The sequence below is a fragment of the Rhamphochromis longiceps genome, linkage group LG7, assembly GCF_057381845.1.
Source record: "Rhamphochromis longiceps isolate RC_006_pf linkage group LG7, R_longiceps_female_GT1.1, whole genome shotgun sequence".
Taxonomy (NCBI): domain Eukaryota; kingdom Metazoa; phylum Chordata; class Actinopteri; order Cichliformes; family Cichlidae; genus Rhamphochromis; species Rhamphochromis longiceps.
In genome coordinates this window covers 18513381-18530042 of record NC_140563.1, presented here as the reverse complement: position 1 = coordinate 18530042, position 16662 = coordinate 18513381, and the positions used below count along the sequence as shown (strand labels likewise).

Below are 16662 nucleotides of genomic sequence, written 5' to 3'. Positions count from 1 at the left end.
TGAGACCTTTTCTGACAGTTCACCCCCAGACGTTTAAAATGTGCCTTCTGTCCTGCTCTTGTGTGCCACAAAGACTGGATGTGGTGAATTTCATGCAGATGCTTTACCACTCAAGGTCACTTTTTTATGATTCTCTGTGTGGGTGGCTAACAGTGACAGGTACAGAAAGATGATCTTTTAGAGAGAAAAGTTGTTCATTAGCACAATCTGAGCTGCAACTGATAGTAGCTCACCAAAGCTTGGAAGTACATCCAAGCAGGTGGAAGCTGCTGTGGGGGGGCTCCGTGGCATTCTGCACTCCTTCATTGTGGTAGCAGCAAACCATTCCAAGTGACCGCTGACTTCCCCGGGATCTCTTACGCCCTGCGTCCTCACAAACGCCATCAGCTCTTGCTGTGTAAGGAGGTGAATCAGGTCCAAAGCTGATTTTTGCAGCCCACTTTTGGATAGAGCCCCAGTATAGTTGTTTCCTCCCGTTTTCAGTCAGTGTGTTAAGCTAACCAGCTGCCAGTTTTACAATGAACTGACAGATGGCAGTGTCATCAGTCCTCTCACAGCGCACATGAAAAGCAAGCATGAGGCAAAAAAGCATTTTTCCTATAATGTATTTTACTTCAGATTGCAATGGATTGTGCACAACAGTTTAAGACTGACTTTACTCCACACAAAGTCTTCTTATTGTTCTAGACACCTGTAATTGTATATGAGAAATTTGAATAAAATTAGTCTCACACATCAATTCATCTACACATAAGAAGCATCTCAGGCCTGTTTAAGGGCCTTTGGAAATGAGTCCATCTAGCATAAAACAGAAAGGGAATTCATGATGTCTTTTTTTTCCTCTGGGAACTTCTCATTTGAATTTTAAACATCTCGACTCCCATTATAATATAGATAACACCGCTAACAGAAAGTGTGAATTGGTTTGACTGGTGCAGAGTGCTAATGTAATGCTTCTTGCCATCATACTCTACTCATGTGACTGTTCTTGCATTTTAAGCACATACATCGTGAGTGAAATGAAGAACAGAGATGCTCTGAGAATCACTCGGGGCTATAAAGAGGCCCATGCACGACCCTTTGTGGGTCCACTTGTTCACTGTCCAAGGTTTTTCCATATTCTCATTCTCACTGATTGCCAGCAGCTCAAGTATATAAGCTTTAGGTCACGAGTGAGCATGAACGTGTGTGTCGCCTCTGTAAAAAAAGCACAAGTATTGCTTCTCTATATTTTAGCATACACAGAGCACTTTGGGAATTTTACAGTATGCCACACAAACATGCTGATATATTGATGCCATTCAATGTATTCCAGTTTTTTATTTTACACCTTTATATATAAAGGAAGCTCCTTATTGGTTGGCTCTCACTCCACCCTCCGCCCCTTTTCCCCTGGTTTCCCGGGCAACCTTGTCAGGGTGGAGGAAAAGAGCAAATCATGTGAGGGTAAAGCATCTTTCTCTCTCTCTCCCCCCTCATTCCCCCCTCTCCCTCGTTCTCTCTTGTCAGTGAGTGTGGTGTGTGTGTATAAAAGCCTCTCTCGCCATGCTGTCACTTCACTCTGAGCTCTTCATTGCATCGCATTAGGCAGGCGCAAGGGTTGAAGACAGGGGGGGATACAACCAATGGAGGTCCCTGCTAGGCATTTCCTTTGACCTTCCCTCCCTTTGTGCCTCTGTCACCTCTCCTGCCCACTTTCCCCTCTTCTCCCAATGTGTTGTACATTCCCCTCCTGTCCTCCCCGTCCATCCACTCATTAAACGTGTCCGCTCAGCTTGGACGGTGGCTGCATCGATGCAAAATGGGTTGTGGCAATTCCTCAGCCACCAGCACCACAGGAGGGGGTGAGTGTTTCAGGAATCTCTGTGTACATCCGTTTGTGTGTGCGATACTGGGTGAGCGTGTGTGTGTGTGAGGTGGGCGAGGGGGTTGGAGGGGTTTGAAAGAAAGAGTTGCCACTGTATCTGCAGCGATGGGAGAAGATGTCTTGAATGTCAGTGAAGTGTGTCGGGGTTGCCCTTGCGTTTAAAAGAATGTGTGTGTGTGTTTGTTTGGGGGCGGGGTTGTGTGTGTGTATGCCCGTGGTGGTCTCTCGAAGCCATGGGTGGCAGATTGATCACGAAGGATCTCCCACGTCTGAGGCACCTGGGTCTGAAGAATGCGCCGCTTTGATGCAGATCGCGGCTCCTGACACCATAAATGTGGCGTTAACATCTAAGTGAGCAGCTTCTCTCTTAGCATCTTAGTGCTTGTTTGAAAGGGTTCACTGAGGATGGAAGACAAGCAATTTCACTGACATCCATCCATCTTTGTCTTCCCGCTTGACTGATGTTGGTTGTGCCCTATAAGCAGGCGGCACTAAAAATGCCTAATCAACAGCCAGGTTCATTCATAAAGCCTGGAGGACATATTTGAATGGAAAAAAAAAATCCTGTATCGCGTGATTTTACCAACTCTCACTGGGCTATCGTGCTTTTCCGTTTGTTATTTTCCTCATAAAACACCTTTCTTAGTCGATGTAGGCTGATTTTAGACATGTTTCAAGTTTCGCGAAGTAAATCTCTGGGCTCCAGAGTCAAATTGAGGTAACTATTTTCCTGAAGTATCTGCAGGATTACCTCACCCACCACTACCTATTAAAGCACGGTGTGTGTTTGTGCTTCTGCAAATGTGCGTGTGTGTTTGCAGGTACCTAATCAGTACACTAGCAATTTCGACTAGTGGCTGTACTCATTTGTCCATAGAGGCTGACACCAGGTCAGAATCAAGTGTTTCGCTTTCTGTAAATAAAGATAAAAGCATTTCTTGTTTACATTTCCTATTATTTCAATCTATGAACAATTATTTTGTCCCTATAATTTGTTCTGTTAGTGATAAGTTGCATATATACACACATATACCTGTAACTGGAACGTTAGCCTGCAAGTATTCATCACAGAGAACATTAAGTTCAATAAAATTAACTTTGCTTTGCTTTGATTTTAGTGAGGGACAACGTCAAACCTACAAATGCACATTTTCAGGTATAAAGTTTAAGAACTCTGATGTGCAGCTGTTATTTTGCTTACAAAACTCAAAATGAAGGCTTTAGTGGTTCTATATCACATTGCCTGTCCCTAGTCTTATGCACCCTGATGTGCTGCCTTGGATATGAATGAGCTTTTGTCAGGCCACTGAATAGGCCCCTGTGTCATGTCAGCATTCCCTCTACGAGGATAAAATGTGCTGTTGCCTATTTGTGTGTAATGTAGATTATCCAATTTTCTACTATTGCAAGTGATTCTTGTGGTGTTCTTTTCAAGGTACATTTCTACTCTTATAAAATAAGGTATAACATGAAAAAGCAATTGGAGGACGCAACTGAGGCTTTTGTTCCACCGCTGTTGTCAAAGTGCAACTGTACATTCAAGAAAAAAGTCCGATTATCCTCCTGCAGAATGCATTATGATGTTATTACAATTCAAATCAAGCTCAGTTGACTGCCTGCAGTTTGGCAAAGCACAAAGTGTTGTCGGTCCATAAAAGAGTCAAACAGCATGGAGATGAGCTCAGTGGGTATCTGCAACTGAGGCATCATACAGTGTATGTCCAAAGTTATTTTACAATATGTTCCTCTTTGTAGATCAAGTCATCACGATGGTTGTTATCAACCGGTAAACGTGCCATGTCACAAAGCTCAGATCATCCCAAACTGGTTTCTGGAACAGCTCATTTAAAGGCTATGAGAATCACAGGCATCTCAAACATAGGCTGTAAATGCTGTTAAATTGGGAATGTTCATGCTGTGTATTTGCCGTTATAAAAAAAATGAATGAATAAATCCAGCATTAGTTATAACTTTGGTCACTAAGTCTTTGAGGTGGTGTGCAACTACCTCCACAAAAAGATTTCAGTAAGTAAATAAATAAAACACCAGCTTGCAGTGATGTTGTGAATATTATTGTGAGCACCAAAGATTAGTGTCACCAATTCAGTATCCGACTAAATGTGAAATAAGGCCAATATCACATCTTCTGTTGCTGAATTATGGTGCTGAGTAATGGCCAGAAAAGCATTTTTACAGAACATTATAAGGTCACAGAAGTTCACCGGTCATCACCTCTATTTGATCATATTAGGCATTTCTATTTGTCACAATTTGCACATGAATTTGAGTGGAAGTCAAAAATATGTTGAGTGAGGATCTTTGACCACCAGATTCTAATCAGTTGATCCTTGTATCCCAGATTTAACACACTTCCAACCAGGTGTTTCTGAGATATCCTATCATTTCCTGGATATATGTTATTGTCCCAGTACTTAAACGTTGTACATTGCGTATAAGGTTTAATGTGTGATCTGTAAAATGTTAGCTGCTGAAAAATGTTCTAAGGCATTAGAAATGAATATCAAATATTACCTTTTGAAATGCAGTGAAAAAATTAAAAGCATCTGATAACAAATAACGACTTTAAATAAAAACGTCTCTTGTCCCTTAAAAGGTTGTCTCATTTGCAAAATTTAGACTAGACTAAATCTAGTTTAAAATAAAGGCTGGGATAATTAAATCCACCTAATTAAAATGTGCAATTATTAACATTATAAAGAAATTGTATTTATTGAGTTCATTATTGAACATTAGACATTTTAATTAGGTGGATTTTGTTGCCTTTAAAAACTAGCAAACAAACAAATAAACTGTCTCACCTTGCATGAAGCTAAGTGCCTTCTGTATCGTGCAGCTTTTTATTTTAATGGACAGATATGAGTTGAGTGTGTGTGTGTGTGTGTGTGTGTGTGTGTGTGTGTGTGTGTGTGTGTGTGTGTGTGTGTGTGTGTGTGTGTGTGTTTTTCAAGCATTTCCGAAAATTACCACGTCTCTGTAAATCCTGTATCATAGTCACTGCAGGGTGCACTAAATTGGGTCCATCCTGTTGTTCAGCAGCAACATTTCTCAGTACAGGAAATGTATCTGCTGTGACTGAGGGGAATTGCAGTTAGGTAGTCAGCAGTGTTTACTTGAGTTTAAGCAACAAAAGCATTTTGAATATAGTTGGCAGAAGTTGTGGTTTTGGTTAACAGTTCATTCAGCTTCAACAAATAACAATTGTAATGCCTGGTTGAATTTCACGTTTGTCGAAACCGCACGTGATAATTACGCTGGGAGGGGTTCGTTCTACACCTTCCGAAAATATTGCCAGTTAACGGTTCACTTTCGTCACCCTAGCAATTAAAGAAGCCAATAAAGTGTTGAATTTTTGTAAGGTAAGTCTGATAAGTGTGGCAGATACAGAAGTAGTGTAGGCATTATTTATGCACATTGAAGTATCTAAAAATATAGTTGCCAGTATACTAGGCAAGGCCTTGTTTTGCTCACAAAACAGCCTCTATTCTTTGTGGCGTGGATTCCTCGAATGACATATTTGCATTACATCACTCTTGTAGAATCGTCAGCTGCACATTCATGCTCCCTTTGTGCTACTGGACATATTAGCAGTATTATGCTGAATGCAGATCTGCTGACTTGAGATACTCTCAGGTCCACCAGACTTGTCATGAGACCAGTGTGAGACAATGTTTGTGATGTGGTGTTCTGTCATATTTTATGGGAGCATAAAGGAATCAATACATTGTAGCACATTGGGTGCATGGATTTTTACCCTTGAGACATTGCACTGCACTCTTGCAGCAAGACTGACAGATTGGAGAATGATGTATGAATGACGCTGGTGCATAGGTGTTCCTAATAAAGTGCTCAGTGAGTGTGTAGTTCAAATTCAGTGACTGTAGATTAAAAACCTGCTGTGCAGTTCACTGATCGTAAATGCAAAGAAATTAATTATCAGTTTGGTGAAACACACCTGCTTTGACCACTTGTACATTTCATAATGGAATGAAATTAACTTCTGGCTTGTCATCTGTTCTCAGGGCCAGCAGAAGCCTCCAAAGATGTGTAAGTACTTAAGCCATTTTCTAATTATTTAAAGTATTTCTAAAACTCTGCAGGCTCCAGGCCTTGAAGGTTTGCATCAAATTTTACACTGTACAAAATTAGCTTTATACCTCAATGCTGTATATTAACACTGACACTTAGGGTCATTTAACAATGGTAAATATGCAAGGGTTTGACAGTAAAGATCATCATTGTTAACATTTTTTAATTTACGTGTCTTGATGCATGCTCAATCTTACAGGTAAGAATTTCCAAAGGTTGATTCTGTTCATCTGGACGTAACGTTTTCAGTGGGAGACACGTTTTGTCACTCATCCAAGTGACTTCTTCAGTCTCAGCTGACTGTTTATAAGATTAGGGAACCCTGCAGTCAGCTGAGACTGAAGAAGTCACTTGGATGAGTGACAAAGCGTGTCTCCCACTGAAAACGCTACGTCCAGATGAACAGAATCAACCTTTGGAGATTTACATGTGACATGTGAAGTTGGGCACCACAGTGGTGTGGTAGTTAGCAATGTTGTCTCACAACAATAAGGTCCTGAGATTGACTCTGCCATCTGGCTGGAGCCTTTTGTGTTGACTTCACATGTTCTCCCTGTTTTTGTGTGGGTTCCTCCTACAGTCAAAGATGAACAGTTAACAAAATCTTAGGCAGCATAATGTAAAGTATGGTTGGTTACACCGTTGTGCAATAAAGAGGATGCACGTTGTATCACAAGACAGCTGATCAGTTTGTTTCATTAGGTCATTTACACAAGGCATTTTGTAGAGGTTTATAGCACATTTGACAGTTTGTCGTCAAACAATAACTGTAATCTGGACTTTTTTTCTCAAAATAGAATTACGACTTTATTCTTAAAATGATTTTTCCCTCTAATGTGGCCCTAATACTCCTGCGTAGTGGATTGTCCCAGTTGACAGTGACAGAAATATTTTAATTTCAGACGAACCACTCTGCTTTTGTTGTATATACTTTTGGTTAAAAATAATTTATTTTGGCTCCCAAATAGTTTTGTGTTCTGTTCTTTGTTTTTGTTTTTTTTTTTAAATTCTAATTGAAATACAGAAGATATACTTTTCTTTGCTATCTAGAATACAGTAAAAAGCTTTGGGAGGGGCAGCTTTTTCCAAAGCATTTCCTGGAAACACTGTGTATGTGTGTTTGTGCTTTATTGTAGTTTGTGTTTGTGTGTGTAAGTGTGTGTATTCCCCTTCATAGCCATCTGAACAGCCAGCACAGGACCCATGAGAGCTGACAGTAAAGCATTGACTCAGTGAAGCTAATCACAGCTATCTATGTCTGTACTACACAGCAAACTACCACACAAAAGCTCATGCACACACACTCACAGAGCAAGACACACTGTTAAGGGAATAATATACTCACAAAACTGAAAAGTGTGATACAGCTTGGCTTGCATAGGGATAGTGCACACAGTGAATAAACCTTCACATCGGCTTCATGTTGTTACCATGTTTGATCTTAATGCTCAGCCACCACATCAAACCTGAGACCACTTTAAGTTTGTTGTTCAGCAGGCCTGAAATAAAACTGGAGGTTTGGTCTATAGAAGTTCCTGACAGAGAAGTATTCCCTACAGGGCTTGAGCAGCATGCTGAAGATTTCTGAGGCTAAGCAAAAGAACAATGTTTGCACTTTCTCTCTATTTTGTATATTTGTGATTTTTTTTTATTTCCTCTCTGCTCCCATATGACCTGACCTGTGCCCATTCTCTCAATCAGGACAGAAGATCCCTCAGCAGAAGATGAGAAAAGAAGGTACTTTGCAGCGCCCTTGAGTGCACTTTGCTTAGACGGCTATACTTGAAATGAAATATACTTGAAATTTTTGATCGCAAAAATGTCAAATAGTTTGTTTTGCAGTATTCTCATAATAAAGTGCAAGGTTTAAACAAGTAAATGAACAATAACTCAAAAAATAAATGAATAAAATGATAAATGAATTTCATTTAGAGGTCTGTAAGTTTGATGGGATACTGGTAATGCTATTAAAAACATCCACTAAAACAAAAATCAATGCCATCTATGGTTTTTAATTGCTACTTGGTCTTTAAAACCTCTCCTCCTCTCTCCTCTCAGGAACTATGGTGGTGTGTATGTAGGTTTGCCAGCAGACCTAACGACTGTGGCTGCCAGCCAGTCCAAAGCTACACGTAAAGGTGAACTGCAGCACGCATTACGTACACGAATCTCTCACATTTAGAAGCAGAACTCGGTGTGGCGAACAGTGAACTGTTATACCGCTGACATCTGGCAGCCTCTCAGGCATCTCACCACATGAAACCACGCCACCACGTGGAACCACGTTGCCAGCAGCGTCTTCGGTTTTATTTGACCTTTATTTTTACTGAATATTAATGAGAAACATTTACTTTGCTATACCCAACAGGGTACTGATATTTGCAAAGTTAAATATAGTTGACGACAATTATTCTGTCCAAAAATTGTATTTTTAATCAACATGGGCTTTACAGAGAGCCACATTTTTGTGCATATTTTAAATGTTATTCATTTTCTCTGTTTACAAAGTAAAACGTCTTTATGTATGTAAATGACTTTCTGATGGAGAAATATAAGTGATAAACTGCCATGCCTCCTGAATTAAGAGTTTAGAGTAAACTCACATCGCTCTTGCGTTTTGCGGCCCTGAGGGCTTTCTTCTCGCATACATGTCCTTGTGCTCATTGAGGTTAAATATAATAATGGATTGATTCAGTTTTGTATCCTCTGGCATGAGAAGTATTGGCTCTTGTTTTTATTGAAGCCAAGATGTTCAAACTGCTGGGTGGAGTGTGTGGGTGTTTTTCAACACAGTCTTGACTGTGAGACAAAAACACCAGAGAAGAATAAAAAAAATTTTGTCAAATAATTGTCCTATAAATATCTGAACACTGACTCAGTTGTTTCTTCCTTCTTGCAGACTAGCAACCATTCAAGGAAACGCACAAGAGGTACCTGAAATATGAAGCCTGTTTGTTCGGCTTTTAACATTGCTTATTCAGTGCAAAAGACTCATGTGAAGGCCGCTGACTCCATTTTTTTCTCTCATCTCGACAGGATCCTGCATATTAATTTACGTACAAACAGTCACATTACAAGCAAAGAGCATGTAAGCCCTCTGATTCTGCCCCACCACAGACTGAATAAAGTCTCAGGCACTAGTACTCTACGAAGATGTGGACGGCCTACAGAACTTTGTTCCCTCACAGAGTAATGGGTGGCAAAGTGAAACAGAGGTGCACATCAGAGGCCTGCAAGTGGATTGTATCATCGCCCTTTACTTTGCAAATACTAGGAAAGCACTCAATCTGGGACTAGCAGCTATGGACAGCGGCACCGGACTTATCGACAGTCATCTGGATTTCTCGGTCAATTCACTGGAAATTTCTCTTTCTCAGGAGGAGACAGATGATCCAGCCAACTTACTAAATAACTGGGTGGGGGCTGACACACTCCCAACAGCCCTCTGCAATAATAATCACTGCTCAGTTATTTCTCTAAAACGCCATCAATGATTCATTGTGTGGCAGGGATAGAGTTATAGAGAGACAGAGATAAACCAGAGTTTCACACACACACACACACACACACACACACACACACACACACACACACACACACACACACACACACACACACACACACACACACACACACACACACACACACACACACACAAAAGCAGCAAGCACATTCCTGTTAATGTATAATAATGGAACATCTCAGTGTTGTTGAAAATAGTGCTGATTGCAATCAGGGTCCTGCTGCTGCAACAGAAAAGTCTGAAATGACACTGATTTTAACAATGGCTCTAAATGTTAATAACAGCGATGAGTCAAGTCGAGGGTTTCACAGATGATGTTCCTAAATGTCCCGAGTGCAGCAGGCAGGTCGTACCTGATGTTATCACTTATCTTGGCCCCAGACTGATTATGTAACCACAACATATGAGTCATGATACTTAGAGGAGCTCTCCCCGTCCACCCGTCTCTCTCTCTCTCTTTGCGTCCTTCTCAATTGTCTGCAGGATTGTATTTTCCTGTTCCCCCTGTTTATACTGCCTTTGGCTCATTCACATAATTCTTATAATAATTTCGCTCCAGATGTAGAACTGACATTTAGAAAAAAAAAAAAAAAAAAAAGAACTGACACAGTTTCTTCAAATCTCACAACATGTATGTTACACTCAACTGAAAAAAGAGAAAAAAAACACGTCTTAATATTTCATATTCATTTGCAAAAAAAAATAAAAATAACAAAAAAATGTGAAGAATAGAGACAGCCGCCCAAAAAAGTGAATTCTTTTCTCTTTTGTGAAACTGCCGTTGTAGCAACTCCATTGAATTTATTATAATTCTCCTTTATACTGTATAAGCATAGTTGTTTTATGTTTGTTTGCTTTTTGTTATCTTTATATGAAATGTGTTATTATGTATTTTTTTAGACTGTCAACAAGTCCTAATGGAAAAAAAAATGAAATCAAAGATTCTTGTGTCTAACTTAGGCTTTGCTCAGTCCACTCTAAGGTTGAGATAAACTCTGCGACCCTGTTCACACTTAATGCTAAAATGCTTCTCAGGCGATTGGATCAAGATTGGACTACAGAGACACGTTGCTGTTTTATATCTGCGAATCTGTGACAATCATGTGTCTCCAGCTGTCTTTGCTACTGTTGAACACAGATGTTTCATTCCCACTCAAGTGCCAGATTTACTTTAGGTTAGCAAAGAGAACGAAAACTAATATTTGTGTAAGAGTTATTCCGGCTATTGATATTGTAATTTGTGAGAAAAAATGAAGGAAATGTTCTGTCTGCAACAAGGATAATGCTTCATAACAATTTTCCAGGTTGTTTCTTGTTTTAGGCAATTCAGAAAATGAAAGCATTGACCTTACAATAAATATGTGGCTCAAACCAACACAGAAAGCACTTTGAGTAAGTGGATCAGATTGCATGATATTGATTGTTCTTTATCTTTAGCACTGTCCGTGTGTAATTTGATCGCAGAAGGTGCAATTTATAATCAAGTGTAGGCAGGGTCTATGTGTTTCTCCACCATATTGTTAAGAGATTTCTTTTTAAAGAACTTGGGCATTGCAGGAACAAATGAATTCTAATAGATGGTGCATTAGTAGATCAATTCATTGTTGGGATCGGTCCATTTGTGAAGTTTGTTGACCTCGAGAAAAAAATACACAATATAATCAGCCTTATTCTTTAACAGTAAAACCTCATCAAGCACTACGATGTTCCCAGAAAAGAAAAAACACATTACAGCTGGTCGAGCATTAAGGTCTAAGGTCATTTGTCAGCCAGACTCTTGACAGTTCTCTCCTCTAATGAATGTACAACATCTTCCACTGACCAAGACTTTAGGGGAGGGTGGAAATAGGCCAACTTTAAACACTTGAGATTCAAGAGATGTTCTGTCTGAGCTACACAAAGCTCTTTATACGCCTGTCTGTGTAGCTCTGACGGCCTCAACTGACCAGCCTCATAAAAATGAGGACTTGTTTCACCCTGCCAGCACACAAGCTTACTGTTTACTGTTTGATCAGTTTTTCTTGCGGGTGGCGCTTCACATCGACGCCCACTAGCTGCCAAGCTGCGTCGCCAGTTATCAGTCGAGCTGATACCAAGGGATTTCGTGTAGTGTCTTTTAATTGCGAGCCATTTGTCTACTCACATTGTTGCAGTGTGTGCATTGTTCACCTGTTGTAGAGACAGATTATACTGCAGATACAAAGAGCTGCTTCATGTACTTTGTAGTTAATGGCAAATAATAAAAGGAGCTGAAGTGTGCCTACAGTGCCAGATCATAAATTTGATCAGCAAACCCACCTGAGACGTTGCATTTTTGCTGTCCCTTTTCTTTGATGTCTACATTTTTTCCCTACTGCTGTCCCCACCGGTGGCCTTTGGCTTTTACAGCGTGTTGTGCTGCCTGCCTCTCCCTCTTCTATCAGCCTCACGTTGCCCTTTATGGTTGTTCCTCCTGTATATGATGAATGTCACTGCCTTTGCCCTATTCAGTTAGCTTAACAGGGACAAGGGGGCAGAATGTGGATGAATATAACCGTCTGATGTCCTCTACATTAAAATGCTGCTGTAGTTGCTGCAGTACAGTGTGTTGAATGTAGTAGGGGTGGGCTGTGCTTATAGAAGATTTTTGGGGGGAGGAACTGCTATGGATGTTAAATGCTAAGCAAAGCTAGCTACCAGCAACCTGTTAGCTTAGCGTAAACTTTGGAAACAGCCTATCTTTAAAGGTCACCATTTAACACGTAACATCAAAAGTAAGATTTAAAAGGACACGTCTGTTGATACAAGCAAGAAAGGAATGAAATGCCTTTCTTCAAACTGTAATACTATTCCTTTTGTGTATTAAATAAAATTCTTACGGTTTAGTTGTATAATGATGCTGAAAATTCTGGACACCACCTGGAGTCAAAGTAGCTGTTAAATAATTTATTTATTCCAACACTAGAAAAGACCTAAAGTAGTCATAGAAAACCCTCCACCCCCCCACCAATGTCACTTCATGGTTTTGACCACTGTAAAATTTTATGAATCAAGAGGTAATAAGTGAGGTTCTTGGGTTGTTCAATGATGTTCTATGCTTAAAAAACATTTTATGGGATATTTATCATGTCTGTCTTTCACGCAAAAATAATATTTACTCATCACTCCTTTCTAAACCTAATCTATCAATGATGCTGAAGATTAAAAAAATGTGACTGCCTCTGTGCAACAAATCCACAATTTTCTGATTGAATTATCAACAATTAAAGACTTTTATATCGTCCGCACACAGCTGTGTTTATTGATTGTGGTCTTTGCTGGAACGTATCTGCCTCCTGTAATCAATAGGTTTCAGACTTGAGGGATTAAAAGTGTTCTTAGTAAATATTCCAGACATGAAGAAATAGAATAAGATTTGCTAACTGCCGTGGGCCTTTGTGCAATAAGATCAATTGCAAGTTCATCTTGATAATTGGCTGTGCTGAGATCGCATGAGGAGAGGTAAAGAAGAGCAGGCTGGGTTCACTGTCCCCTCTTCTACTGCATGCAAACAGTTTGAGCCTCTCCACTGATCACATATCATGTTCTGCTCCCGGTGCAGAAATTAGAAAATATAAGCTGTGCGTGAAAAAGAAAAAAACAGAACTTCCCTAATAAGTAATCAAGGGACATATATCTGCAGCATATAGGACTGACTCACATATGAATAATTTTTTTTTTTATCATATATTCCATTTTTCTCATATATTGTCATATACATAATAGCCTTCATTCACATATAAAACATCCCAAAGAAGCAGATGTGGTTCTCTGTGACATGCAGTGTTAGCTGAAATACTTTGTTACACAAGCTCTGCTAAAGAGTTATTTCTTCCAAATTACAAAGGGCAAAAATGATAAGTTCTAGTATTTACTGAACTTTCGAACTCTGTCTATTGAAAAATGTGTCCTTTGTGTTACGTCACAGACTAATTACCTTGCATTTTTTAACTTTAAGATGAACGAAATCAAATAAAAAAAATCTATTCAGTACTTAAATTGTTCTGAGACTAGAATTTCAGTCAGAGAAATCTCAGCACTGACAATTAAAAGCAAGGCCACCTACAAGACTAGGCACCATGAGAGACAGGAGAAAAAAAATACCGTAGTCTGTATTTGGTAATATAAGTGAACAAGCTGAGTGAAACGTCCCACTCAACAGAACACCAACATCAAACACAACAAAAAGGTTTGAACAAAATTGCTCCCGTCTTTGTGTTGAGGTAATCATGTATATGTATCACGCACAGATAGAGATCTGACTCTGTGTGAACAGTGAGAGGTACGTGATTGAGAGCAGGTCCTTAATCATATCATCTGTGCATCTGGCCCACCATGAAATAGCAGCTGTTCTTTCTCAAGCTTACATTTTTTAGTAAACACTGGCGTCTGCCTTTCACTTCATAGCATAATTACTCACACCTACTTGCTTGTTTAAAAAAGGAAATATTATCCGCCTAGGACCTGGCATCCACATATGTGGACATCACATTTTGGGTTATTTAGACCAAAATACTCAATTTTGCTCTACAAGGGCCTGATATCCACTGACGAGGACATTATACTGCCACTGTTCTATCAAAATTTTAAATGAGTATCCTCATTTGTGGCTCTTATTTTTCTTAAAAACAAAAATAAGGTGAAAAAAAAATCTGGTAATTCTTTGTTTTTACATTCATTGGGCCCCAATCAGCCCAAATATCAAAGAGAAATTCAAAATGCATTTTTGATATATTGTGAATATTAAAAGAAATACCTCTGACAAATCATAATCGCAACTTCTAAACTGCAACCCAACTGCAACTCTAACATGCCTAAAGTCTAACCTTGTGGTATCAAAATATATCCTTTTTGCCTTGGCAATCATAGAGCACTAAGTGACACACAAAAACTATTGACATTTATTCCAAAAATGTCATTTTTTAAATTTCTCTAAATCGCATAAGGCTAGCATCAGACCTAACCCTGGACCTAACAGTGTTAATTTAATTTTGCTGCAACAGCCTCTTCATTTTCTTTGTGCTTTGCACAGCAGGGCAGTAGAGGATAGCAACAGCATCAATGGCACACTTGAAAATCAAGTGTTTTTTAAGTATATTTAATTTGACCATTTTTTGTTCTCATAGCCACTGAGCAGCTGCACAGGACCAAACATTGGTTCGTTGTTACAACTATTTTGGCTCACGGCATAGACGATGGACATAGTACAGTATGTTATAAACAAATTCATGAAGAAAGGATATCTTAAGATGTGTATAGGGCCACCAGGGAGAGCAAGCCTGTAGAAACTGAGATGTAGCCTTTGATATTTTTCTCTTTTTTTTGCAGCTTCATTTCGTGTCATTCGTTGCATTGCATGGTCTGACCTTGGGGTGAATTTGCTCAGCTGTCTGCTCCTGGCAACATTTGCAATTGTTCTGAATGTTCTTCAAGTGTGAATAATCTTTCTCACTGTAGAATGATGGACTTCAAATTGTTTGAAAATCACCTTATAACCCTACAAGACTGATGGAGAGCAGCAGTTGGTTGCTTAAAGTCATTCCTGCTGTTTTCCACCTTGGCACTGTGTTAATGAACTCCTGAATGTTCCAGGAAGCTGCAAAAACGTCTTCTTTAACTGAGGTCCTCACACTTGTCCTGATATATAAAACCTTAGAATTTTTAATTCCTTTTCTTTCTTTGACTGTTTTTTTGTGATCCTCAATAAAAACGAAGACAGTGATTTATTAGTAAAATGGTCCATTAGACTTGTCTCCTTTCAAAGTCTCCCTTATCTTAAAGGACAAATGCAGTAAACAGCCATATTCGATTAAATATTATGCACTGTTTTGGCACTGCTGAATTATTATTCAGACAAAAAAAATATTACTTTGCCACCTATTTGAAATTGTATTTGTAATTCATCCTTTTTACCAGTAGATGTCACTGCTGCACAGCGTTAGCTTCAATTGTGGCAACAGCAGCAAAAATCTTGTGCACTCTCACAGTACTTTTGTCTAAAATCTTTCCCTCTGTAATAGCCATGAAAAATGAGAGGTATGTCTTCCCGCCCTCAAGGCCTCTGCAGCTTCTTTGAGATCTACAAAGAGACAAAATCATTAAAGCCAGCTATCAGTTCTAACAATCTTATTCATTTAAATTGAGAGGTTTGCACTAATCTTGGCACCAAAGTTGCTAAACAAGCCCAGTACATGCAACAGGCAACAGGGTGCAAATTACTGTTTTGGTTGCAGAAGGGGGGGGGGTCGTACCAGCTTTCAGGGCAGTGAGGCCAATTACATACCCCCGAGTTTAACCTGAAGTGTATACAGCCAGTTTTAAGATCAATCTAGAATTTCAAAGTTTTTTATTATGTTAACTTTTAAACTCTAAAATGGGGGGCCGGGCGAACAGCTACCTGGTCTTTGATTCTTTTTTAAAAATCCCTGTCAAGGCCTTATGTTCTCCTGTAATATTCCAAATATTGGAGGCAAATCTCAACCTGAGATGGTGAGGTGTGAAAGCAGTTCTTTCAACTTAGTGTTAAACATCCAACTGAAGTTGGAATAGTCACAGTGCTGTCTGCAGACCTTTGTGATTTTGTGTGAAGGAGGAAAATATTTAAACCTTCATTTTTAAACCTTCATGTTTTTGCAAAGGTGCCAATAATTTGAATCTATATATATTTGTCTATTCCTTGTGTTGGAGCTATTTATTTTTAAATCATTAAAAAAAACCTGGCTTTAGACTTGCCAAAGAGCTTTATGTGCAATACAGAGTGCTGTTTTTGTCCCCTTACATTTGTGATAGATATGCTGCATCATTGTGACTTTTGATTTCAGCAAATATCATAAATTCCTCTCTTATGCAATCCTGTTCTGACACAAAGACATTATGTAAGAGCTGATGATGCTTGTTTCTTGCATCCATGGCCTGTCCCGTTTAGACATCACAGACCGTAGCCAATGAATAGTACAGTATGCTGCTTGTGTTCTGAAAACATGTCAGACCCAATGTCAAGGTCTCCCTCCTCAGCAAACTCGTAACTGTCACTCACATTTAAGTCTTAGGTTCGAGTGCCACAAAGGACATGTGATACAGTCGTCCCACTGAACTGAGTCTGACGTGTAATGCGAGGTCAGTTAGTTCAATAAGTGCTCTCCCACTT

The 16662-nt window shown here is 39.4% G+C and overlaps 1 protein-coding gene across 1 annotated transcript; it reads left to right on the top strand.

Annotated features, from left to right (window-relative positions):
- Positions 1-1518: 1518 nt before the first annotated feature.
- On the top strand, positions 1519-9617 carry c25h12orf75 (chromosome 25 C12orf75 homolog). The gene is made up of 6 exons (XM_085411100.1): positions 1519-1844; positions 5908-5932; positions 7676-7711; positions 8033-8112; positions 8874-8904; positions 9011-9617. Exons 1-5 carry the CDS (start codon positions 1802-1804, stop codon positions 8876-8878), a joined length of 189 nt encoding a protein of 62 aa, XP_085267226.1. The 5' UTR covers positions 1519-1801; the 3' UTR covers positions 8879-8904; positions 9011-9617.
- Positions 9618-16662: the final 7045 nt, after the last annotated feature.